This window comes from Lynx rufus, unplaced genomic scaffold (genome assembly GCF_022079265.1).
Source record: "Lynx rufus isolate CCGP_SWC_20201006 ecotype Redwood Valley unplaced genomic scaffold, mLynRuf1.p SCAF_6, whole genome shotgun sequence".
NCBI classification, from domain to species: domain Eukaryota; kingdom Metazoa; phylum Chordata; class Mammalia; order Carnivora; family Felidae; genus Lynx; species Lynx rufus.
In genome coordinates this window covers 116,665,805-116,689,613 of record NW_025814878.1, presented here as the reverse complement: position 1 = coordinate 116,689,613, position 23,809 = coordinate 116,665,805, and the positions used below count along the sequence as shown (strand labels likewise).

General features: G+C 50.2%; 1 protein-coding gene across 10 annotated transcripts; it reads right to left on the bottom strand.

The window, feature by feature from the left end:
* Positions 1-4,591: 4,591 nt before the first annotated feature.
* LOC124528553 (psoriasis susceptibility 1 candidate gene 2 protein homolog) lies at positions 4,592-23,781 on the bottom strand. Of its 10 annotated transcripts, XM_047102218.1 has the most exons (19): positions 22,926-23,189; positions 22,602-22,668; positions 22,309-22,519; positions 20,269-20,572; positions 17,686-17,849; positions 17,449-17,584; positions 17,123-17,233; positions 16,779-16,928; positions 16,078-16,188; positions 15,882-15,988; positions 13,012-13,124; positions 12,794-12,839; positions 12,517-12,653; positions 12,206-12,394; positions 12,004-12,105; positions 10,135-10,286; positions 9,850-10,021; positions 9,236-9,381; positions 5,210-5,295 (listed from the first exon to the last, which is right to left on the bottom strand). In XM_047102218.1, exons 1-18 carry the CDS (start codon positions 23,073-23,075, stop codon positions 9,269-9,271), a joined length of 2,535 nt encoding a protein of 844 aa, XP_046958174.1. In that variant the 5' UTR covers positions 23,076-23,189; the 3' UTR covers positions 5,210-5,295; positions 9,236-9,268. The 10 variants fall into 10 exon arrangements, 9 of the variants coding, with proteins under 9 accessions (XP_046958173.1, XP_046958175.1, XP_046958172.1 ...); XM_047102217.1 differs by lacking the exons at positions 9,236-9,381; positions 22,926-23,189 and adding an exon at positions 23,743-23,781 and having other exon boundaries at positions 4,592-5,295; XM_047102219.1 differs by lacking the exon at positions 9,236-9,381 and having other exon boundaries at positions 4,592-5,295; positions 22,926-23,306.
* Positions 23,782-23,809: the final 28 nt, after the last annotated feature.

The window sequence follows — 23,809 nt, the reverse complement described above, 5'->3', positions numbered from 1 at the left end:
AAGTTTAAAAAAAATTTTTTTTAAATTATTTTCTCTTTCTTTTCCAACGAACTTCATCTGGCTTGGGGGATTGCTACTGGTCAGTTTGAGGGTTCTAGACTGCTTCCCTTCCATCCCATATAACCCTGCCACAGAACACCCAGTCATGCATGTGAGCCTCCCCACCACTGGACACAATTCTATCGGAGGAAAAACACTTTAAACATGATTCTTTCTTTCTTTCTTTCTTTCTTTATTTATTTTGAGAGAGAGAGAGAGAAAGAGTGTGTGTGTGTGTGTGTGTGTGTGCAGAGAGAGAGAGGGAGAGAGAGAATCAATCCTAAGGCAGTACAGGATTGTACTGTACTGTACAGGATTGTACCCCCCCTACGTGGGGCTGGAACCCATGAACTGTGACATCATGACCTGAATCAAAACAAAGAGTCGGACGCTTAACCAACTGAACCACCCAGGTGCCCCAGAGGAGAAACACTTTCAGATATAAACTCCCAAGCCTGGCTTCCCTATTTCCCCCCCACCTACCTGTCCAGCAATAACCCCCTCTTTTCCAGGTGCTAAGCCCTTCACTCTAACCATTTCAGTCTACTCCCTGTTGCCCAAACTTGCCATTTATTAATGAATTCGGCCATTCATGAAACATGTATGCAATGGTTAATTTTATGTGTCAGCTTGACTGAGCTAAGGGATGCCCAGATAGCTGGTAAAACATTGTTCCTGGGTGCATCTGTGAAGGTGTTTCTTGGAAGAGATTAGCATGGGAATGTTGAACTAAGGGAAGAAGCTTGCTGCCGCTAGTGTGGGTGGGCATCATCCATTCTGTGAGGCCTGAATGTAAGAAACAGGAAGAGGGGTGAATTTGCTCCTTGTGTGAGCTGGCATCTCCACCTTCTCCTGTCCTTGGACATCATCAGCACTCCTGGTTCTCAGGCCTTTGGAATTACTTCACTGGCTTTCCTGGTTTTCCCACTTGTAGATGGCAGACTGTGGGAATTCTCAGCCTCCACAATCTTGAGCCAATTCCTATAATAAACCTCCATATATACTCTATTGGTTCTGTTTCTCTGGGGAACCCTAATATAACCTATTAAGTGTCCATGAAGACCTAGGCACTATATTCAGTGTCAGGGCTACACAGATAATAAATAAAGGGATGGGGAAATATAGTGGTTAAAATCAGAGACATTGGAGGGGCACCTGGGTGGCTCAGTCGGTTGGGCACCAGACTCTTGATCTTGGCTCGGGTCATGATCTCAGTTTATGGGTTTGAGCCTTCCCCCACATTGGACTCTGCGCTGACAGTGTGGAGCCTGCTTGGGATTCTCTCTCTCCCTTTCTCTCTGCCCCTTCCTCGCTCTCTCGCACTCTCAAAATAAATAAATAAATGATAAAAACCTGAAAAAAAGAAAAAAATCGGAGACATTGGCTTAGTAGATAGACCTGAGTTCAAATCCCAGTTTTGCCATTTGTCTTTTCTTGTATGAGTCACAGTACCTCTCTGGATCCAAAACGGTGGTAAGGATGCGGTTACTGTGCAAATTAGGTGAGAGCTTAATCTGCAGAGCATTTGGCAACAGTGCTCATACAGCACATGAAGTCATAAGTAGTCGCAGTGGTTTGCAGCAAACCATACTCTGCGACCCAGGCTGGGATGTCCAGAAGTAGATCCTGAGACAAAGATTCAAGAGGACTTTTTTTTTTTTTTTTTTTTTAAGGTGAGGGTGGAGGAGGAAGGAGGAGGAGTGGGTTAGTGCGAAGGAGCCCAAGCAACGTGTCATGAAAGGCAACCGAGCTCAAAGGGCTGGCGTGTCGATACCCCCACATTTATCGGTCATCCTTCAAAGGTTGGGAGAGAGGTGGGGGCAGCGAGGATGCGAGGGAGAAACACAGGTTCTTCCAGCACGCCAGTGTCCCAGCGGTGGGAGCCCTAGGCGAGGCTGCTGAGAGTGACAGCACACTGGGAGGCACAGGCACCAAAATGGTAAAGCGATCCCACAGAAATGTGCAGGGCCGTCTCTGCCCCCAAGAAGCTCGAGGCCTAGGAGCGGAGGGCAGGCGGAAATAAATCCTTGCCCTCTGAGTTTTGTTCCACGCACTGTTGAGCCGCAGACCGCGGTAGCGCAGGGGAGGGGGCGCAGGTGAGTGGGGCGCGGCGTCATTAAAGAGAAATACCACCCGCTGGAGACAGGAAGCCCTTTCCAGACACTGGGAGCGGCACCAAAAAGGCAGGAGGCGGGGACCGGCAGAGCACCAGTGAGCAGGGGCGGGTCCTGCAGGGCTTGGGCGTCAGATAAGTTTGCGCCTGCGCCTTCGCTGGAGCCGCCCCTACCCACATTCTCCCCAGCCCGGCCCGCAGCCCGGCGACCTGCCCTTCCCCCGCGCGCGCGTGCCTTCTTCCAGGAAGCCTCCTCTGACTATTCCAGCTCCCCGTGACTCCCTTCTGGACTCACGGCGTTTATTGGCGAGGCTATTTGGTGCTTACTCATATAATTATTTAGTTACTCGCATCCTGTCTGTCACATTGTTATTTAACTTTTCATACAAATCCTTTCTTTCCCGGCTTAATTTTAAGCTTCCGGAGAGTGGGAACTGTTTGTTTTTATTTTCTATATTCCCCCATGGCACCTGGCATTGATGGACATATTAAGGTATAAGATAATGACTGAATCTCGTGAACCTAGTCCACACTGGAAACTATTAAATTCTAGGCTCACCCCTACAATTATTACGTGTTCTAGGATTCTTTCTAAACTAAAATTAGGTGGGTTTTTTTGGTTTTTTGGTTTTTTTCCCAAACTGGTCACATACCGGTTTTGATGGGGGGCGGGGGGGTTGCTGTGTAAACAAATTTGATCTCAAGTGTGAATTTTAAGGTCATGCACAATTTCTTTTAGCCCCTCTTCAGTGCCCAACCCTGGTAAGCCACTTGATTGACATTAGGCAATTGAGATCCCTTGGCTCCTGCCTTTTTAACTTTCCAGCGTAAACACTCCCTTAACGAAGTTTTTAAAAATTATGTATGCTTTACACGTTTTTAAGTGAACAGTTAACATTTTTAATCATAAGTTTGAATATTGTAAAGGGTATACTTTCCAGGGAATTGTATATACTTACCTGTTAAAAATCACATCACTCTTTCAAACTATATTCAGATGGGGGCGCCAGGGTGGCTCAGTCGGTTAAGCGTCCAACTTCAGCTCAGGTCATGATCTCACAGTCTATGAGTTTGAGCCCCGAGTCAGGCTCTGCGCTGACAGCTCGGAGCCTGGAGCCTGCTTCAGATTCTGTGTCTCCCTCTCTCTCTGCCCCTCCCCAGCTCATGCTCTGTTTCTCTCTGTCTCAAAAATAAATAAAAACATTAAAAAAAAAAAACTGTATTCAGATGAAATGCTGTAACATTTTCATATCTACAGCACCCTTTTAATAAGTGAGCAAGCCTTTTAACCAGTCAGCAAATTTAAACTTATTTTTGTTTAGCTTTTTCCATTCCACTCTTCCTAGTTTTATCCTAATGAAATATATTTTCATTGTATTGCTTTTTTTGTATTTTATTGTATTTGGGGGGAAGTCTTTTCATATATCTCTGTAACAAAAATATGTATATAAATTGAAATTTATTTTCTGTGACCATAAGACTGTGTTACGAACAGTTATGCTGCAGTGGGTTTATAACTACAATTATTACAAGACACGGTCAAAACTACAAATATTGACGATGATTAAACAGAATAAGCTTTTATTTAAGATGCATCTCTTGGGGCGCCTGGGTGGCTCAGTCGGTTGGACGTCCGACTTCGGCTCAGGTCATGATCTCGCGGTCTGTGAGTTCGAGCCCCGCATCGGGCTCTGTGCTGACAGCTCAGAGCCTGGAGCCTGTTTCGGATTCTGGTCTCCCTCTCTCTCTGACCTTCCCCCGTTCATGCTCTGTCTCTCTCTGTCTCAAAAATGAATAAGTGTTAAAAAAAAATTTTAAAAAAAGATGCATCTCTTAATGAGATGGAAAGGGCTGGTTTCTATTCCCCACTGATTTTTGTTTGCTAAGTTTCTATTCCCCACTGATTTTTGTTTGCTAGCTTTAGGAAGAGCACTCTCCTCCAGTTCAAGGTGAGCAAGAGAGCTTGGCTTTTCTCTGTCCAGAGGGAGAAGGGTGGTTTGTTATCGGACACCAGTGGAAAACGAAAACATGGTACAGTCATCAGGCAGATTCATTTTTGGAAGGGGTACATATACTTCTGGAAATTGATCCCCTTAGAACTTAGTCCTGCCCACATACCCCTGGGAAAGTTTTCATGTTCAGCCAGGGGTGTGCAAGCCATGAGCTATTAAAAAGAGACGTAACTTGGTTTCTCATTCTCCAAAATAGGGGTTCCAGAATGGGAGAAATGTGGGTCTGAATGCCCTTGTAATTCTGATAGTTACATTTCCAACTTCCTTCTGCTGAGTTCCACATCCTTATGCATAATTATGGGCAAGCCAGGAACTCATATTACTTCCAGATCTCTGTACGTTTGTGCTCTGAGGAAGGCATCTCAATATTCAAAGACCTAATCATTGGCAAAGAAGCAGCCTAGATTCAAAATTAAGAAAACATGGTTTTTATTTTTCCATTTCATGGAAGCGCCGTTTTGGTCTCCTGATAGTTTGCAGCTGTAGGCCACCAGGCGGCAGCAGAAAACAGTGTGGGGCAGGAGTGGGAAAGAGGAAGTTGGGAAGCAAGTACTGGGGGAGGACTGGACATGAGGTAGGGGTGTATGCTTCAGTTGTCAGAGAAAACTGGTGGGGAAATGTGGGCGGAACTCAAAAGTGGACAGGAAATACTGAGAATTCAGAATTAATTGAAAGAATGAGGAAAGAAATGGAGGATAAATTGGGGAGAACTGAAGGGGAATCAGAAGGGTTGAGATGGGCTTGGAGGGCACTGAGATGCCTCTGGGGAATCCCTCTATCTGTATTCTTCCCGGGGTGGGTCAAGATCTGGCTCCTCTTGAGATCCATGGTCCACTTCAGGAGCAGGTGGCCAGGGGTGTTCTGGAGGCTGGGGTCCTGCTGGCCAGGGATCATCAGGCCGGGGAGGTTGAGGGGGATCGGTTCTTGGGGGCTCAGGAGGCCAGACTCCAGATTCAGGCAGGTCTCTCCAGGGACGACTGGGGCCAGGAGGTGGAGGGTCCTCAAAGAGAGGGGGTGCCCCTGGCCAAGGGTCACCAGGGATTGGGGGGCCCTGAGGCAATGTTGGGGACCCATCCTCTTCTCCAGCCTCTGTGGGTGGGTGAGAGGGGTGGTCTCCGTTGCCTGAGATGCCTGTGGAGGTGGAAGGAGAAAGGTAAAAGGTGATGAGGGCCAGATCCCTCCTCCCCCAGCTAGAGACTCAGAAGGCATAGCATCTCTGAGATAGACCACACCCTGAGCTGACACCACAAACACATCTCAAAAGTTAACTCACTCGGGTGCCTAGGTGGCTCAGTCGGTTGAACATCCGACTCTTGATTTCGGTTCCAGTCATGATCTCAGGGTTGGTGCCTTTGAGCCCTGCATCAGGCTCTCCACTGACAGTGCAGAGCCTGCTTGGGATTCTCTCTTTCTCTCCCTCTCTCTGCCCCTCCCTGCTCTCTCTCTCTCTCTCTCAAAATAAATAAACTTTAAAAAGGGGGGAGGGCACCTGGGTGGTTTAGTCAGTTGAGCATCCAACTTTGGCTCAGGTCATGATCTCATGACTTGCAAGTTCAAGGCCCAAATCGGGCTCTCTGCTGTCAGCACGGAGCCTGCTTCAGCTCCTCTCTGCCCTGGCTTGTGCTCTCTCAAAAATAAACATTTTTTAAAAAATTAAAAAAGAAAAAGAAAATAAATTTTTAAAAAGTAACTCTCAAAGAAACTTTACACATTTACAGTGTATCTTTGATCTTAAAATGACATAAGAACCCTATCTGGTATCATTAACTTGACCAACTTTTTTTTTTGAGAGAGAGAAAATCTTAAGTAAGCTCTACACTCAGTGCTGAGCCCAGTGCAGGGCTCAATCTCATGAACCATAAGATCATGACCTGAGCTGAAATCAAGAGTCGGACACCCAGCTGACTAAGCCACTCAAGCACCCCTAACTTGACCAACTTTAAATTGACAGGACCTGATATAAGCTCCATCCACCCTGGCTGGGACCCCCAATAGCACGGTCTCTGTGCTGGTCTGTACCTCCAAAGCCATTTACACCTTGGGCCCATGTGGCACCCAGATCCCAGCCTCTGCAGTGACACCCACCCTCTTTCACACAGTCCTCAGCTGTGAAGAATACTTGCCTATACAACTGGATTCTGATTGAAATTGCCACATGGACCTACACCTGAACCAGTAAAAACATTGAGCTACATCACCTTCAACCTCTTAACTCTTCTCCTCACGTGAATACCCAGAATCTCCTCCATCCCTATGCATCTAATTCACCCTCACCTCACTTGACCATCTTCCAACAACCCAGGTTGCACTCCTGGCTTACCTACGGCATACAGGTAAAGGACCAGGATCCCCAGTAGCTTCCAGTTGAACATCATGGCTATCTCCTGGCCCCCAAAGTTGGGGGTGGGCTGAGTCTAGGTGCCTGGGAACCCCAAGAGACTTTATAGGGGAGGCGGGAGAGGAGGTGTCCAATCTCTGGGGAGGGGCCAGCCCAGTGACACAAGGAATCCCATCAGAACCTAACTGGTCAAACCCGTTTGGAAGGCCATGGCTGATGTGTAACCTCTGACGGTGGCGTCCCTCATTTTAGTCCCCCCCCCTCATTTTGGGACCCAGCCACCCCAGCTCTATCAATGATCTAGACCTTGGTCACCCCACCCTTGTTTTCACATCCTCCTCCCTACACACCCTGAAGCAATCAATACCCAGCTCTCAACTCCGTAATCACAGGGACTTCTACCTTTCATCCCTTGGAGCCATTGGAAGCCAAGGAATGGGAGCAAGCCTTGCGTGGGGAAGCAGTATAATTACAGGGGCTGGGAGGCAGGACGCTCGGGGAGGAGCAGGGAGAGTTGCTCCTGTTTAAACACACAGGATGCAGCTGGGATGGTCTCAGCCAGCACCCCAAGCCTCCCCCTTGGGACTCAGTTTTACCCTTGGAACTTCCACTCCCCTCTAGACTGCTTTCCAGCATGTGCCTTCATCAGACACCCAGGGGGCCTCCCAAGCAGTGACATCTGAAGAATTTCATCCAGAAGCCAACTGGGGTGATGACAGGTGAGAAGTATGAGGACATTCTGACTCCTTCTCCCCACCCCAGAGCAGGCTCCATCAGTCACAGCCCAGAGGCTTAGGAGGGACCTGCCTCTGCTTCCCCAGTCATCTCAGCCTCTTTCTCCTCTCTCTGGAACCCTGCTCACCGGCCCCTGTGACTGCTTCCCTGGTCCTTGGTGCCAGCTCTCTGTGGCCCCCCACTGCCTGGGAACTTTAAGCCTTGGTCCAAGTCTTGTCGAAGTTTCTCAGAGACCCCCTTAGAACCTCTTCCTCAGGAAAGCCTCCTCTGGTCTGAAGGTCTAGTGAGCTTCTCAGAAAGCCTTCCAAACAGAACACCCTTCCTCCCCAGGCTATTCCCCACCTCATCTGCTGCCTCCTAGTGAGGGACAGTGGTGTCACTTTGAACCCTTCATTCTGCTCCTTCCCCCCCACACTCCCCAAGCCAAGCCCAACCCACCTCCCCATTCTGGAGCCCATCTCTCCCCAGCCCCCAGTACCCTCCTAGCCCCCACTCTTCATCCCTCCCCGCACCGAAACCCCATCCTCCACAGCCAGCCAAACTAACTCTTAAAAATGTCACCCTAGGGGCTCCTGGGTTGAATGTCTGACTTTGGCTCAGGTCATGATCTCCTGGTTCGTGAGTTCAAGTCCCACATCAGGCTTGCTGCTGTCAGCAAGGACCCCGATTTGGATCCTCTGTCCTCCTCTCTCTCTGTCCCTCCACCCCGTTCATGCTCTTTCTCAAAATTAAACATCAACAACAACAACAACAAAATCAGCCTAATTGTGTGGCTGCTTCCCAGCTTTAAATTACTCCAAGGGCTTCCTACTTAGATAAAATCCCCTCTACCAGGTCCTCCCTTCCCACTCGGCCTCTGTGCTTGTCTGTCCTCCGCAGGACTCTTCTGGAGTGCTGCCGGTGTGGCTCCTCTGCTTGCTTTCCGCAGCAAAGGTCTCCACACATCTCCCCCTCAAGGCCTTTCTTGTCCCCTCATCTAGCCGTCTCTCCCCAGTCAGGTTCTATCACATCACTGTATGTGTCTTCTCTTCATGGCAATGCTGCTTTGCCCACTTAGGTACTTGTCCATCATCTGTCCCCCCTGCCCTGATGTCAGTGCCGTGGGAGCAGGGACCCACCCGTCAAGCCACCACTGCAGCCTCTGAATGCCTCTGAACAAGGACACCGCCTTAGCTCTGAGATTCCTGTCAAATGAGTGATGTCTTATATTCCTCATTCCTGACAGTGATTATCTTCCAGAGGTAAAGAGTTGGGTTTTTTTTTTCTTTTTCTAGAGAGAGTGCAAGTGGGGGAGGGGCAGAGAGAGAGAGAGGGACAGAGGATCTGAAGCAGGCTCTGTGCTGACAGTAGAGAGGCTGAAGTGGGGCTCGAACTCAGAAACTGTGAGATCATGACCTGAGCCGAAACCAAGTGTCAGACGCTAAACCGACTGAGCCACCCAGGCACCCCAAGAGGTAAAGAATTTTAAAACAAAAGTTGAGGGGCGCCTGGGTGGCTCAGTCGGTTAAGCGTCTGACTTAGGCTCAGGTCATGATTTCACGGTCCATGAGTTCAAGCCCCACATCGGGGTCTGTGCTGACAGCTCTGAGCCTGGAGCCTGCTTCCGATTCTGTGTCTCCCTCTCTCTCTCTGCCCCTCCCCCACTTGCACTCTGTCTCCCTCTCTCAAAAATAAATAAACATTAAAAAATTAAAAAAAAAAAAGTTGAGAATAAAGAAAACCTGGAGCTTCTCAAAAAACTTCCCAAGCAGCCCAGGAAAAGGGGTTTTGAAAAAGGCACCACCTAGAGAAATAGCTGTGTGGGACTCCTCACATTTTCTGGAAAGCGATGGCTGCTGGGAGAATTCCCTTCCATTCCCAGAGACAACATGGCTCCTACTGTATTCATCTTTATTGTGCCATAGAAGAATTCACAGACATCTTGGTAGCTCGTGTCCATGAGGGCAGCTGGCTGACCTCCCTACCCCACCCCACTTCTCCAAGATCCTCCCCGCCCACCTTGAGCCCCCAGCTGCTCAGAGTGCCCACTGCTCAGAGGCAGACTGGAGGAGGATAGTTCTGGTTGTCTCCTTGAGAAACAGCTTCCTCTTTGGAGATGGCCTCACTCAGGCCCTGCAGATCATCAAGCAGGACAGAGAGCGATCCTGGGAAAGAAGACCCCAAGGGATAGGAGCCCACCAAGAGAAGGCTGTTGCAACTACCGCGCAGAGAACAGGGCATCGGATGGGAGAGTTATGAGGGAGAGGGTTCTCTGGCCCAAGACAGGCATGGATAAGAGAGGTTGTTGGGCCTCCAAGGGTCATGGAGAACAATGCTCATGCATTAAGAGTGCCTGGAGGAGGGGCGCCTGGGTGGCGCAGTCGGTCACGATCTCGCGGTCCGTGAGTTCGAGCCCCGCATCGGGCTCTGGGCTGATGGCTCAGAGCCTGGAGCCTGTTTCCGATTCTGTGTCTCCCTCTCTCTCTGCCCCTCCCCCGTTCATGCTCTGTCTCTCTCTGTCCCAAAAATAAAATAAACGTTGAAAAAAAAATTTTTTTTTAAAAAAAAAAGAGTGCCTGGAGGAAAGATTGCTAAAGTCCCCCTCATGTGTCCCTTCCTACATCGACCATTACCTTTTATGGACTCTCTGCTGGTGGGTGCTACTGCTGGAGGCACACGTGCTGAAGACCCTGGGGCCCTGGGGCCGGACTCCATAGATTTCCCCTTATCCAGCAGGGAAGGAAGAACTGCCAACAGTCGCTGCTGCTTGTAACGGGAGAGGAGACCCTCCTGCTGCAAGGTGGCCTGGGAAGGAGAGGGTTAAACGCCACGGAGCCCAGACAGAGCCGAGCCTCCTTCTTCTACACCTCTGCTCCCCCACCAGCTCAAGAAGGGCCCTGGTCTCTGCCATCCCCTACCAGCATAAGGTTCTTGTCCCTTTCTAGCTCCTGCAGGCGTTGGGTCAGCCGCAGCCCCTCCTCCTTCCGGGCCTCATCTTGCAGGCGCCTGAGCTCCTGGTTCCGTTCCTTTTCCCGGGTGGCTTTGCGCTGCATCTGGCGCAGGGAGACCACTATGTGGAAGCCAGGGCACAGAGGGCACAGGTGTGGGGCAGCCCAGAGGCAAAGAGGCACCATGAGAACAGTACTAGAATGATGGGCAGGAACACCGGGCCCCCAGCTCTATGGCTCAGGGAAGCCATTTATGCTCTAGGACTGTCTCTTTGGTCTGGTGGCTAATGCTCCACGACCCTATGGTCCTGTGAACCCAAAGTACCTTCCCCATCCCTGAACTTAGGAGAAATCTGAATATGAACTGGATATTAGATTTTGTGCAATTAATGTTCTTAATGTGACAATCATATTGAGGTTATGTAGGAAATTTTCCTCCTTGTAGGAGATGCAGCTGAATGGTCATAATGTTTGTAACTTATTTTAAATGATTCCCCAAAATATGCATGTATCAGTGTATGTGTATATATGGATAGAGCAAATGTAGCAAACGATTAGGAACTGCTGGGCACCTGGCTGGCTCAGGTGGCGGAACGTGTGACTCTTGATGATCGGTTCAAGCCCCACATTGGGTGTAGAGGTTACCTAAAAAATAAAATCTTGGGGTACCTAGGTGGCTCAGTTAGCTAAGCATCCAACTCTTGATATCGGCTCAAGTTGTGATCTTATAGCAGTGAGATGAAGCCACACGTTTGGCTCCTTGATGAGCATGGAGCCTTCTTGGGATTCTCTCTCTCCCTCTCTCTCAGTTCCTCCCCTGCTGTCTCTCAAAATAAACATTTTTTTAATTGAAAAAGATTAATTAACTGTTAACATCTAGTTAGAGGTATACAAGTGGGCATTACATGACTCATAACTTGTGTAGGTATTTGAACTTTTTCCTAATAAAAAGTTGGGGGGAGGCTCCTGGCTGGCTTAGTAGGTAGAGCATGACTCTTGATCTTGGGTTTTTGAGTTCAAGCCCCATGTTAGGTGCGGAGTACTTAAAAACAAAATCTTTGAGGGGCTCCTGGGTGGCTTAGTCAGTTAAGCGTCCAACTCTTAGTTTTGGCTCAGGTCATGATCTCACAGTTTCATTGAGTTTGAGCCCTGTCTCAGGCTCTGCACTGCCAGCTTGGAGCTTGCTGGGGATTCTCTCTCTTTCTCTCCACACCCCACCCCCATCCCTCCTCCACTCGAGCTATGTCTCTCTGAAAAATAAATAAACATAAAAAAACAAAAAAAATTTGCAAAAAAAATAAATAAAACACTTGAAAAAAAAATGTTGGGGGTAGACACACACAGGAAAGAACACCATGTAAAGATGGAGACAGAGAATGGAATGATGTGCCTACACACCAAAGACTGCCAGCAACTGCCACAAGGCAGGAGAGGATCATAAAACAGATTGTCCCTTAGAGCCTCTAGGCTCTGTGTGCACCAACCCTGTGTGCATCTTGAGTTCAGAATTCTAGCTTCTCGCTTCCAGGGCTGTGAGAGAATAAATGCATATTGTGTTATGGGGAAAAAAAAAATTGGGGGTAACTGTTGGTATGAGGTTGGGATGGGTGTTGCCTTTGTGAAGGAGAGTGGCTGGGAGGGGCTTAGGAGGCTCGGGGCTGGTCACATGCCAGTGCTTGATACGCGCACTGGCTACCTGAGTGTGCTCACCACCTGAGAATTTGTGCCATTTCTTGATAACTTCATTATTTGCATACTACCAAAACAGCTTTTAAAAAACCTACGTCCAACACTTCCTGAATCTCCCCAGAAGCCCATGTGCATCCCAGCAAATCTCACCTGCCTTGCCATGCTCCCTCCGAGCCTCATTCAATCTCCTCTCTGTTTCTAAGAGCTGCTCCCGAAGCCTAGTTTCCACTTCAGCCACCTTCTCTTGCAGAGCTGGGGGGGTGGGGAGGTGCAAATGGGGTGTGACAGGGGTAGCCTTGGTTCTCTGCTCCCCCCAGTCCTCCAGGGTAAACCCATTTCCCCTCCGGCACACCTTGCCCATAGATCTCCTGCTGCTGGGTCAGTTCCTGTCGGAGACTGGCAGCCTCCTGTGTGCTCTCCTGCTGGCCCTGGCGAGCTGCTTCCAGCTGCAGCCCCACACTAGCCAGGGACTCCTGGGTCCGCTGCAGCTCCTGCTCCAGCTGCTGGGCGACCTTGCTCAGCTGCTGCCGCTCCGCCTCCCCTGGGAAGAGGCGGCACTCACAGGCCTCCCCTTGCCAGGCCCCAGCTCTTCCCTCCTCTCCACCCACAAGGCACCCAATTCAGGCCTGTGCTTCAGCCCAAGGACTCCAGGACCAAGAGTACCTTGCTCCCGGGCCTGGCCCACCTCCCGCTGGATGATATGGGCACTCAGCTGCAGTTCTGTGTCCAGGCGGTTCCGTTCTTCCCGCAGCTGCTCCAACTCAAGGCTCACATCTGTGGCCAGTGGGGGTTGGGGGCAGCTGGGGCAGGGAAGAGAAAGAGGGGAAATCACCCAGCCTGATCCCTAAGCCCCCATCCCTCCTCAGTCCTCATTGTTTGGGGTCCCAGCAAACAACACCTTAACTCCTTCCCATCCACCTCAAAGTGCCCTAAACTTCACCTCTCCTGGCGCAGCTGAACAAGGGCCAGTTTTCGAGCCATCAGGCCTGGAGGAGAAAAGGCAGAGAACAACAGAGAGGAGTTCGAGGAGGAGAAAAGGGAAGAGGGGAGTAAGGGGAAGAGATTCAGGGGCTGGTGGCATGTAGGCAGGGGGACAGTTGTGGGATGAAAAAGATGGGGGAAGACGGCTACAGTGGGTCTGGCAGTTGCCCTACCTACCCCGAATGGTGTGGACTCTGCGGACGGCATAGCTGACTCGGCTGCTGAGGCTGGGAAGCCGTGTGGTGGCCCGTTCCATGTCAGCCACGGTGCTCTGGAGCCAGGTCTGGAAGCTGAGGAAGACATGAGGTTAGCGACACTTCAACCCCACCTCATTCCCAAAAGGACTTGATGTGACCTCTAGGGACAACTTCTATCCTCTACTGCTTAACATGTGGGGAGCAGGGAAGGGCAGAACATAGCAGGGAAAAGAGAAGCTGAAGCCAGGGCTGGAGCACCAACTCTTTGTCCCGCCAGTCACGCCTGAGCTCCTCAGCCAAATAAGGAAGAAAACCCGAGAGCCTAAGTCCTTTGGTGTGTGTTAGATAAAAATGATCCAGTTGAGGGGTGCGCGCCTGGGTGGCTCAGTTGGTTATGTGTCCGACTCTTGATCTCGGCTCAGGTCATGATTTTGCGGTTCGTGAGTTCAAGCCTCTCATGGGGCTCTGCGCTGACAATGCGGAGCCCTGCTTGGGATCCTCTCTCTCTCTCCCTCTCTCTGCCCCTCTCCACTGCTCAACACTCTCTCTCTCCAAATAAATAAATAAACATTAAAAAAAATGATCCCCTTTCTCATAAGCTATGCTTGGTCCCCAAACCTACAGTAAGGCTCTCATTTGGGTCCTCACAATCGGTGTCTTTAACAAGAGCCTTGCAGTGATGAGCAAGAATGAGCTTCATGGGGTCACATACCTCATCTGGACCCAGAGCCCATATACACAGTAGAGTTCAGTACAAATGATTCACACAGGCTACAACGAGTGCCATAAAGCTGGCTCATCTCTAGCTGATTTGGACTTTTTTGCCTGCAGGCGCCTGAACATGTCTCCTGGCTTTGGTAATCTGGTATTGTATGCCACATCTGGGTATACAGCATTTAGGTGCACTTTTCCTAAGAAACAGAGTACATAACTTCCATCAGTTTTCTAAGGGGCCCTCACCCCAAGAAAGCATTACCTGACTGTGTATCTTTTCAAGCAACCTGCAAGGTTTATTTCTCATAACCTAGTTATGATCACTGGTATGCATTAGAGATCAAAGCTATTCTCTCCAACAATTCCTTGATACCAGTGAAGGCCAGATACCCGTGCTTTATCAGCTGGCTGTGCCCAAAGCAGGACCAGCGTGGTGCATGAAAGCTGAGAAGCCTACACAGCCCCCGCTGGGAGGAGGACCTGCATCTCAGGGCAGGGGTGGAATACCCCAGGAGAGTCCAAGTCTGTACCAATTGGAAAATAAATGAATGACAAAGGCTGACAGTTATATCCCTAGCAGCACAGCAGAGATCAGTTATCTAAAAAATGGTGTGAGCAGATGCTTCCAACACCTCCTGTGGCTCTTATTAAAGCCATTTTTTTCAAGTTTTTATTTACTTTATTGGGGGGAGTGGGGGCAGAGAGAGAGAGGGAAAGAGAATCCCAAGGAAGCTCCGCACTGTCAGTGGAGAGCTTGATGCGAGGCTCGAACTCAACCGTGAGATCATGACCTGAGCAGAAACCAAGAGTCGGATGCTTAACCAACTGAGCCATCCACGTGCCCCTTAAAGCCATTTTCTGACAAGGTCTCCAGGCCATCTAGAGACTATCTAACAAACCTGGCAATAATCTGAGCGGGGTTGTTTTAAGCCTCGTGGACTTTTTGGCAACCAATCATTAGCAACAACCATTTCAGTGATGTCCTGATGCCAAAGTAAAACCCTGTGTACAGCATACCTTCCCGCTCTCCTGGGGACAGGAGGCCCATGCAGGGAGTTGAATCTGGGGTGGTTCGTTATAACTAGTCTCTCCAATCCCGTGCAAAGTGGAAGTTTTTCATAATTTTTAAGTGAAATTAGTCCTCCAGGTACAAATCCAATAGAAGGTGATGTTGGGCAAGGACCTTTCCGGCACCACAATTTTGCTACACCAATATTCTTACGTGATCCATTCAGAACAGCCTCATGGTAATGGTAAACATTTACAGAGTGTAGATGACAAGCCAGGCACCGTGCCAGGAGCACTGTGAGGGCCACCTCAGTATCCCAAAGTCCAAAGCTGAGGAGGGGCTGTTACCCACACAAAGAAAGTATGTTTCTCCTTTAGAGGTCTTTCTAAAGGTTATAAAACAAGAGTCAAGAAGCAAAATCCTAGGAAGTTGGTATGAGAGACCCAGACTTGCAATTGATTGAAAAGGAAACTGGCATACATTTCAGATGGAATATCAAATAAGCCAGTAGGTGTGCAGCTTTAAAATAAATAGAGGGGCACCTGGGTGGCTCAGTCAGTTAAGTGCCTGACTTCCACTCAGGTCATGATCCCACAGTTTGTGGGTTCAAGCCCCGCATCCGCAACTGAGAGCCTGGAGCCTGCTTCGAATTCTGTGTCTCCCTCCCTCTCTCTCTCTGCTCCTCTCTCTCTCTCTCTCTCAAAAATAAATAAATGTTAAAAATTAAAAAATAAATAAGTAAATAAAATAAAATAGACTAAAACGTGGTTCGAACTAAACAGGGCATAAAATTTTAAAGAAAGAAAGATGGAGTATCCACACTCTCCATCCTCGAACAACTCTGAAGGTGGAGATCCTCCCAGGGGAACTGAACTACAGGAGGAAGCACAGTCTCGCCTCCAGCCAAACGTGCACGGGAATCATAACAAGTGACCCTTGATGAATGTGGAGCAGGCTGCCCCAGGGGAAAACCAGCACAGGGACTTTTCCAGGGCTACACACCTCTAGCCCTGCATCCTCCAATGGCCAGCTCTCCAGCCCCTCTTGCCTGAAACTCTTAACCTCCAAGGTGCCCAGGAAGCTGGGGAAGCAGAAATGCTACTCCACCCACCCTCCACCCCAGATACCTGCTGACAGAATTGGCCACAAGCTTCAGCTGCTCCTCAGCTGTGGCCGTGTGCTGCTGCCTCCGGCGCTGGGCCTCCTGGGCTCGGTTCAGCTCTATCTGCAGGGCCTGGGAAGGATACAGTGAAAAGAGGGGTCCCCTCCCAACTCCGGGGACATCCCTGACTTCCCTCAGCTCCGCCTGTCTCAGACACAGACCTTGGCGCCCATCCGCTCCACCTCCACCTCTGCGGCCTTGTCCTGCAGGGAGCGCTGCAGGATGGCCTGCTCCTTGCTCTGGGCCACAACTCTTTCCTGGAGCTCTGCCACCTGTGGGAGGAGAGGATGCGGGACAGGGCACAGCTGGAGCGGAAAGCTGGAGGGGGGCACTGGGAATGAAGGGGCTGGTGCCAAAGTCTCCGGGAGAACATCATGCAGGGAGATGAGCCTGGGTTCCTGAGAATAGAGTCTGAGTCCAGGTTTCCTTTCAGAAGCATGTTCCATGTGCCCCCCCACCCCTTGAGGAACCACCTGTGACATACCCACAAAGACTCACTGCCACTGCCCACGCCGCCATCCTTGGGCATCGTCACCTCCTCCGAAAAGCCATTCCTGACCATCCTACCTAAAGCCGGCTGACGCCATGGTCTCTTTCCGTCACTTATCTTTTACATTTTTCTTTAAAGCACACATAATTCCTTGACATCATCTAATTGTGTGCTTGCCTGTTGTGGGTCCCTGCTCCAGAATGCAAGCTCTCTGACAGTAGTACTTGTCTCTGTTCAGGGCTATGTTCCCAGCACATGGTAGCCACTCAATAAATCTTTGCTGGACAAGTAGCATCCCTCATGTAAGGAGCCAGGGGTTGGGGGCGGGGGGGAAGGGGAATATGGAGAGAAAGAGAGCGAGAGTCAAGCAACCTGTCCCTTCAGCTGCTCCACGCATCCTCTGTGCTCCAGCTCCTGGGCCTTCAGCTGTACCATGAGGGCAAACACTTTGTCGCGCCAGCGCTTCAGCAGGGACTGGCACTTCCTAGTGAATTCAGGCTCCAGGGAATCTGAAGGTTGAACCTGCGGGGTGGAGGAAGGGTGGAAGTGTGGGTTCCTGGCGGGGGCAGAGGAAGGGGGTGGGGTGTCGTTTTGTTTTGTCTGGCCCGACCAAGCAGCAAGAGTCACAGCAAGAAGTGTTCACAGAAAAGAAGATCCCAGGAGGTTCTGGCAGCATGCGAACGCCTCCCACACACAGAGAGCCACCAGGGGCCTACCTTCCTGGCCAGCTCCTCCTCCTGCATGGCAAGGATGTGCATGAGGCTTTGCACACGCACCTGCAGCAGCTCCATTGTGTTGTGCAGGCCATCCCGGTCCTCCTGCAAGTGCTGCGTATGGGAGAGGGAGGGCGAGAGCCACCGCCTCTGTAGAACCTCCACACAGGCCCTCATGCAGCAGGCAGCACGCTGCCCCTCGACAGCACTGCCTTCGCTCCTGGGCACTGTGCTCTTCTTCAGGGGGCCACTCCCGTCCCAGGATCTGATCCCTGAGCCCTCCCACCCCACGCCCAGCCCCCACACAGAGGCACCCTGTACTCACTCACTTGCACAGTTTCTAGAAGCTCCTGTCGCTCTGATTCCCAGGTCTGGCTTTGAACCTCAGGAGGGACTTGCTCCCCCACATATCTCCTTAAATTCTCAACCAAGGTCACCTGTGCTTCCAAATCTTCTTGGGCCTTGCTAGGGTTGAGGTTGGAATAAGGCAGCAATCGGTGAGGCACCCTGGAGACCCACCACACCCACCAACCACCAGGTCCCCCTTAAGTCCACCCCCCCTTTACCTCAGCTGCTTCTGCAGCAGCTCAGCCTCCTTCTGGGCCACAGCCAGCTCCTTGGCTTCCCCTGCCCTCCTGGTTTCCAGACTATTCAGAGATTTCTCCAAGCCCTCAGCTTTGCTGCTCAAACTAGAAAGAGCCTCCTGATGAGCCTGCGTCAAAGAGGAGAGCTGTGGAGAGAAGAGAGGGCACAGCAGGAGCCAGCTCACTACATCTGGACTTGGCAAATCCGCTCCTGCTCAGGCCCTGTCCCTTCACCCCTACCTTCTGTGACCTTAGACAACAACCCAGCAAATCACCCAACTGCATATGGCAAAATGGAGACAGTCCTCATTGTCCTCCATCTACCTTCCAATCCATCAGCAGTTCCTGCCAGTCTCCCCCCTTCACTTCTGTCTCCACCGCCACTAACCTTAGCAAGCCACCCTCATCTCTGGCTTGTACAACAGCAACACACTCCTGACCAGTCTTTGAAAGCTTTTGGTGGCTTGGAATGCCTGGGTAGCTCAGTCAGTTAAGCAGCTGACTTAAGTTCAAGTCATTATCTCATGGTTCCTGGGTTCGAGCCCTATGTCCAGCTTGGTGCTGAGAGCCTGGAGCCTGCTTCAGATTTTGTCTCCTTTTCTCTGCCCCTCCCCTACTCACGCTCTGTCTGTCTCTGTCTCAAAAATAAACATAAAAAACAAAAAAGCCTTCAGGGGCTTATCATGGCACAGACAACAAAACCCATCTTCTGCCCTCAGCCTGTGAAGCCTGACCTACCGTGGCCTCTGCCCACTTCTCTGAGCTCAGCTTCTACCGCTCTCCACTGCCCACTCTGCTCCAGCCACAATGCCCTCCCTTCCGCACTAACAAACCAGCTCTTTCCCACAGCGGAGTCTGCCTGAGGCTTGGCTTCCCCCAACTCTTCAGACCTCGGGCGATGTCACCTGCTCAGAAGGCCTCCCTAGGCCCCCTACCACCCACTCCATCCTACCACCTATTCATCATCTGGAATGATCTTGCTTCCACACAGCTCTCTGCCACACCCTGTTGGAAAGGCAGCTCTAGGAAGGGAGGACTCTGCCCCCTCCAGCCCTATGTCCATACCATGAAGTGATCATTTTGGACTTAAATCACAAAGCTGGTCTTCTTATTTTATTTATTTTTAAGTACGCTCTACACTGGACCTAGGGTTTAAAGTCACAACCCCAAGATCAAGAGTCGCACGCTCTACCAAATGAGCCAGCCAGGTGCCCCATAAAACTGGTCTTTTTAGACATAAAATACAAATCTGATCATGTCATTTCCCTATTGAAAACTTTTCAACAGTTGTGCATTGCTCTCAAGGTAAAGTACAAAGTTCTGAACAGGCCCCGAGGCCTCACTGTCCACACACCATCCAGGGCCTCTCTTATCTCCAGCACTCAAGCCCCTCTGGCCTCCTCATATCCCCCATGCTACCAATGTTGCCCAGCTCCCATCACCTCCCCATGTGCCAGCTAACCAGCCAACTCCTATTTAGCACAAATGACAATTTCTTATCATGAAGCATTCTTCATAAATCTAAAAGCTATTTATATTTTTCTTTGAACTATCTCCTTTGTCCATTTTCTGGCTAGATTGCTACCCTTCCCTTGTCAATTTCTAGGCATATGAGGGACATTAGCCTTTTCCTGTGATATGAACTGTATATAATCTTTAGTTTTGTCATTTCTAAATTTAATATTACAAAGCCAATGTATCAGTCTTTTAATGGCTCTGGATTTGGATTCATAGGTAGAAAAGCCTTCCCCAATCTGAGGTTATGAAGGAATTCACCCAGGGGCGCCTGGCTGGCTTAGTAGGTAGACCATGTGACTCTTAGTCTTGGGGTTATAAATTCAAGCCCCATGATGGGTGTAGAGATTATTTAAAAAAATAAAATCTTAAAAAAAAAAATGGATGACAATAAATTATGTTTAAAAAAAATGAGATTCACCCATGGTTTCATTTCTTAGCATGTCTACTGGTTAGGGTGGTCTTCCCTAACCCCCCAGACCATATTAGGGCTCTCTTGTCCTTCTCCTGCATGGCATTTCTCCCAGTTGCAAAGAATGAATTAGGATTGAATTAGGTGTTGAATGTGCATGTCCCCCACTAGGCTGTCAGCCTCACCCACAAGGACTCAGGCTAATTTGCCCTCCCCAGAGTCCCAGCTCCTATCTCAGAGATGGCAAAGAGTAAACACTGAGCAAGGCTTGCTGACTGAATTATCTCCCCTCCCCAGTCCACCTTAAGACCTCTCTCCCACCCTCCTCACCACCCCCACAATGCTCCCACACGAAGTGGTTACCTGGAGTGAAGTAGAAAGACAAACTACCTCCTAGTGGAAGGGGAAGGAGGGCTTCAGGTGGTGGAGGTCACCTGAGTCTTGGGGGGAAAAGTGAAATCTGGATAAAGACCAAAACAGCCAAATCCCTCTTTCCAGATCATCTGCTCTCTCGCCCTCACCGAACATCTCATCACTCCACTGCTCACAGGGCCTGATCTGCGAAAACTGCTGTTTGCTGGGAAGCTTTTGCCCCATTCACCATTGTGAAGCTGAACCCTTCTCATCCCCACATTCACCTGCTCTTGGTGCAGCCTCTTAACCTCCTCCAGGTCCCGCTGGCTCCCCTCTTCCAGGTTCTTCCGGACAACCTCAGCCCCAGCCAAGGCAGCACGCAGGCCCTCAGCCTCAGCTCGGCCAGCCTTCTCCGCCCGAGCCAGAGCCTCCAGCTCCATGGCCTGGGCCTCCAGCCTCATCTTCTGCTGCAACGAAGTCTCCCGCAGGACCCGGACCTCCTCCTCAAGTCGCCGCAGCTCTCGCAGCTGCCGAGAGATCAGCTCAGCCTGCTGGCTCAAGGCCTGTGACCCCTCTAGCTCCACAGACCTTCAAAGACAGGTTAGCACAAGTGAGACCTGTCTCTGGTGCTGGGAGGGTGGCCAAGGGGACAAACGGAGACAGAAGAGGGTCCCTCTGCCCTGTGTGTGGAGATGAGGGGGATGAAGTTGGGCCATGGGGATATCTGCACTTCCATCACTGTTGTCATTTATCATGCCCCTACTAAGCAGATTAGGTCCACTATCAGGGCTCACAGGACCTAAAGGCTAGCTGAGATCATGGAATATGACCTCTGTTGAGAGAGCTATGTACAGGCAGATGCATTAAACATCAAATGCACACATCATCAGGCCACACATTTTGAAATGGAGAGGCTGGAAGACACCCAGAGATTTCTGAATTCTGATTTAAGGGCAAGGAAAAGTTTGAGGAAGTTTCAGAGGAAGAGAGGTCATGGCTTCCAGTATCAATAGAGTGAGACCAGGCATTAGTTAAAAGCATTTATTGAGCGTTAGATATACCATATGAAGAGTTGATAGCACATCGATAAATTACATAGTCTACTGGTATCTTGTAAAGTTTAAACCAGCTTATGTTAACATGGCTCTTGATGCAACTCCTTCACTGAGGCCCAGAACCACAGGATTTTTCTTTCAAAATGACGGGGATCGGGGCACCTGAGTGGTTCAGTCGGTTGAGTGTCCGACTGCAGCTCAGGTCATGATCTCATGGTTTGTGGATTCGAGCCCCATGTTGGGCTTTGCACTGACAACGCAGAGTCTGCTTTGGATTTTCTGTCTCCCTCTCTCTCTGCCCCTCTCTAGCTTGCACACACATTCCTCTCTCTCTCTCAAAAATCAATAAACATTAAAAACAAATAAACAAACAAACAAACTGGCAGGGATCTATAGCCTAGAGACATTAAGTGACTGGCCAAAGGACCCTAGTTGGTAGCCAAACTAGCAGCAGTCTCTGTCTCCTGACCCCCACTCCAGTGTTCCTCTTTTGTCATCATGCTCCTTCCTCTTGGACAGGGTCCAAGGTGGACCCACCTGCAATCCCACTCCAGAGCAAAATGTCAGAATGACATTCCAGTACATTTGGGAAAAGACACACATGAAACATCAAGAACAAGAATCAGAATTTTTACAGACATAACATCGACAAATAGCGTGTCCGGCTCTAATGGCAAGCACTCCATCAGAATAAATGCATACTACCATAGTACAGTCTATCTATACTCCTACTTTGCACTTCTTTGTCTTGCCTCACATTATGCTCATTACCTACCGTCGGTTGTTGGTCAATCTACCTCTTCCCTTAGGATTTTTAGTTCATTGATATCAGTATCTCATTCATTTTTGCTATCCCCATCCAGCACATTGCCTTGTTATTTATGCATTATAAGCTCCAGTAACTGCTTATACAAAAATGCACAAATTATGGAACTAAGGGCTGCAACAGGGTAAGGAATCTATTTCAGTGAAGAAGGGTCAGCAGAGGGGCGCCTGGGTGGCTTAGGCGGTTGAACATCCAACTTTGGCTCAGGTCATGATCTCGAGGTTCATGAGCTGGAGCCCCACGTTGGGCTCTGTGCTGACCTCTCAGAGCCTGGAGCCTGCTTCGGATTCTGTCTCCCTCTCTCTCTGCCCCTCCCCCGCTTGTGCTCTCTCTCTCTCTGTCTCTCTCTCTCTCTCAAAAATAAACATTAAAAAAAAAAAAAAAAAAAAAAAGGCGGCTCACTGGCAAGAAAACCCAAGGAAAGAGCAACAATGAATCCCTACCTGCCTCTCCGCCCTGGCTCCTGCACATTGCCAGAAACATCCTGTTCCCACATTATCATTTGAGGTCTCTGGTCTGGCCGCTTCTCTGAGACATCTTGATGGGCTGGGGGTTGGACCAGGGGAATGTCTGAGACCCAGGTGGGAGCCATTCTTGATAGAGTTGGAAGGGGACGAGCTTGGAAGTGGGATGGGGGAATCAGCCCAGTGGAACCTGAGGAATCACACACAATGACAAAAATGGTCAGTTTCCGAGGGAGAGACAATCATCAGTCCCCTTGCCTGGTCCCACTGACCTGAAGGTCGAAACATCTCCACATCACTTGAAGTCTCTAGATTCTGTGTCCAGTCATCTATGTTTTCCTGGACAACAGGAGAAACAAGGACACCCCAGATCAATTTTCAGGCCACCTTCCAAAGAGAAAGCCCTACAATAACAAAATCATAATCCTTTAGTAACTTCCCAAGTAGGAAATACCCAAAGATCACTTGCTTGACCCAACCTGGCTCTTGATAGAACTATGGCAATAACCATCAGGTAGAGGGAATTAACTGAGACAGGTTGAGAAAGAGCTCTTAGTCTTTACTCATACTCTTAGAATTCTGGGCAGAGCCTTTACCCTCCTCCTTAAGTTCCTACAGTCTCTGCCGTTCCTGGTCGGAGGTGAGGAAGGAGGTATGCAGTGCAGGGGCTGTGAGCCCAATCTCCAGAGTTCTCTCCATGGCTCAGCAAGGCCTCCAGGAAGCCCATCCAGACACCACCAAGCCATGACGCCCGGTCCTTCCCTATTACAGCACTGGCCCAAGGCTTGGCCCCAGATGAATGTGACCACGTGTAGGGCAGGACACTCTCCAGGTCCCCTGGGAATCCAGACAGCCTAGATCCCTTGGCAGAAAAACCAGCTTCCTGACATCTCACCCAAACCCTTCTATCAACTTTCCTTAGTTTCTCTCTACTATGCCCTTTGCAGCCATTCCTGCCGCCTACCCTCCTCTTTCCAGAGTCCTAGAGCACAAGAGAGGTCTCTTCAAGGTCTCCCCACCCTCCCACCAGAATTCACCTATTTTCTCCCAATCTGGGATTCCTATCACCCTTGCTATAGCCTAATCGGATTTTTTCCTGAAGGAATTATTCCGATCCCTTACTCCCCCCTCATCTCCCAATTGCTTCCCTGCACTCTAGCAGGTTCTCAGTTCTCGCTCCACCCCATCCCCCGCCTCCCCCCCCCCCCCGCCTCTCCCCCACCCCCCCCGCCTCTCCTACAGATACCCGAGTCTACCCTCCTGGACCCTGAACTCTAAGGCCATTCGGGCCACCTCATCTGTTCCTTTACCTGGTCCCTGTACCCCTCTTCCCCTGTAGACCCCTGAACCCACCCCCGTACCCCCTCTCGACCCCCCTCCCGCCCCCAACTGACACTTCCGAACGTCCCTTACCCAGCGCGAGAGCCTCCTCTGCCCTTTAGCCACACCCCCTACACCTCGCTCCTGGGCGCGGCCTCCG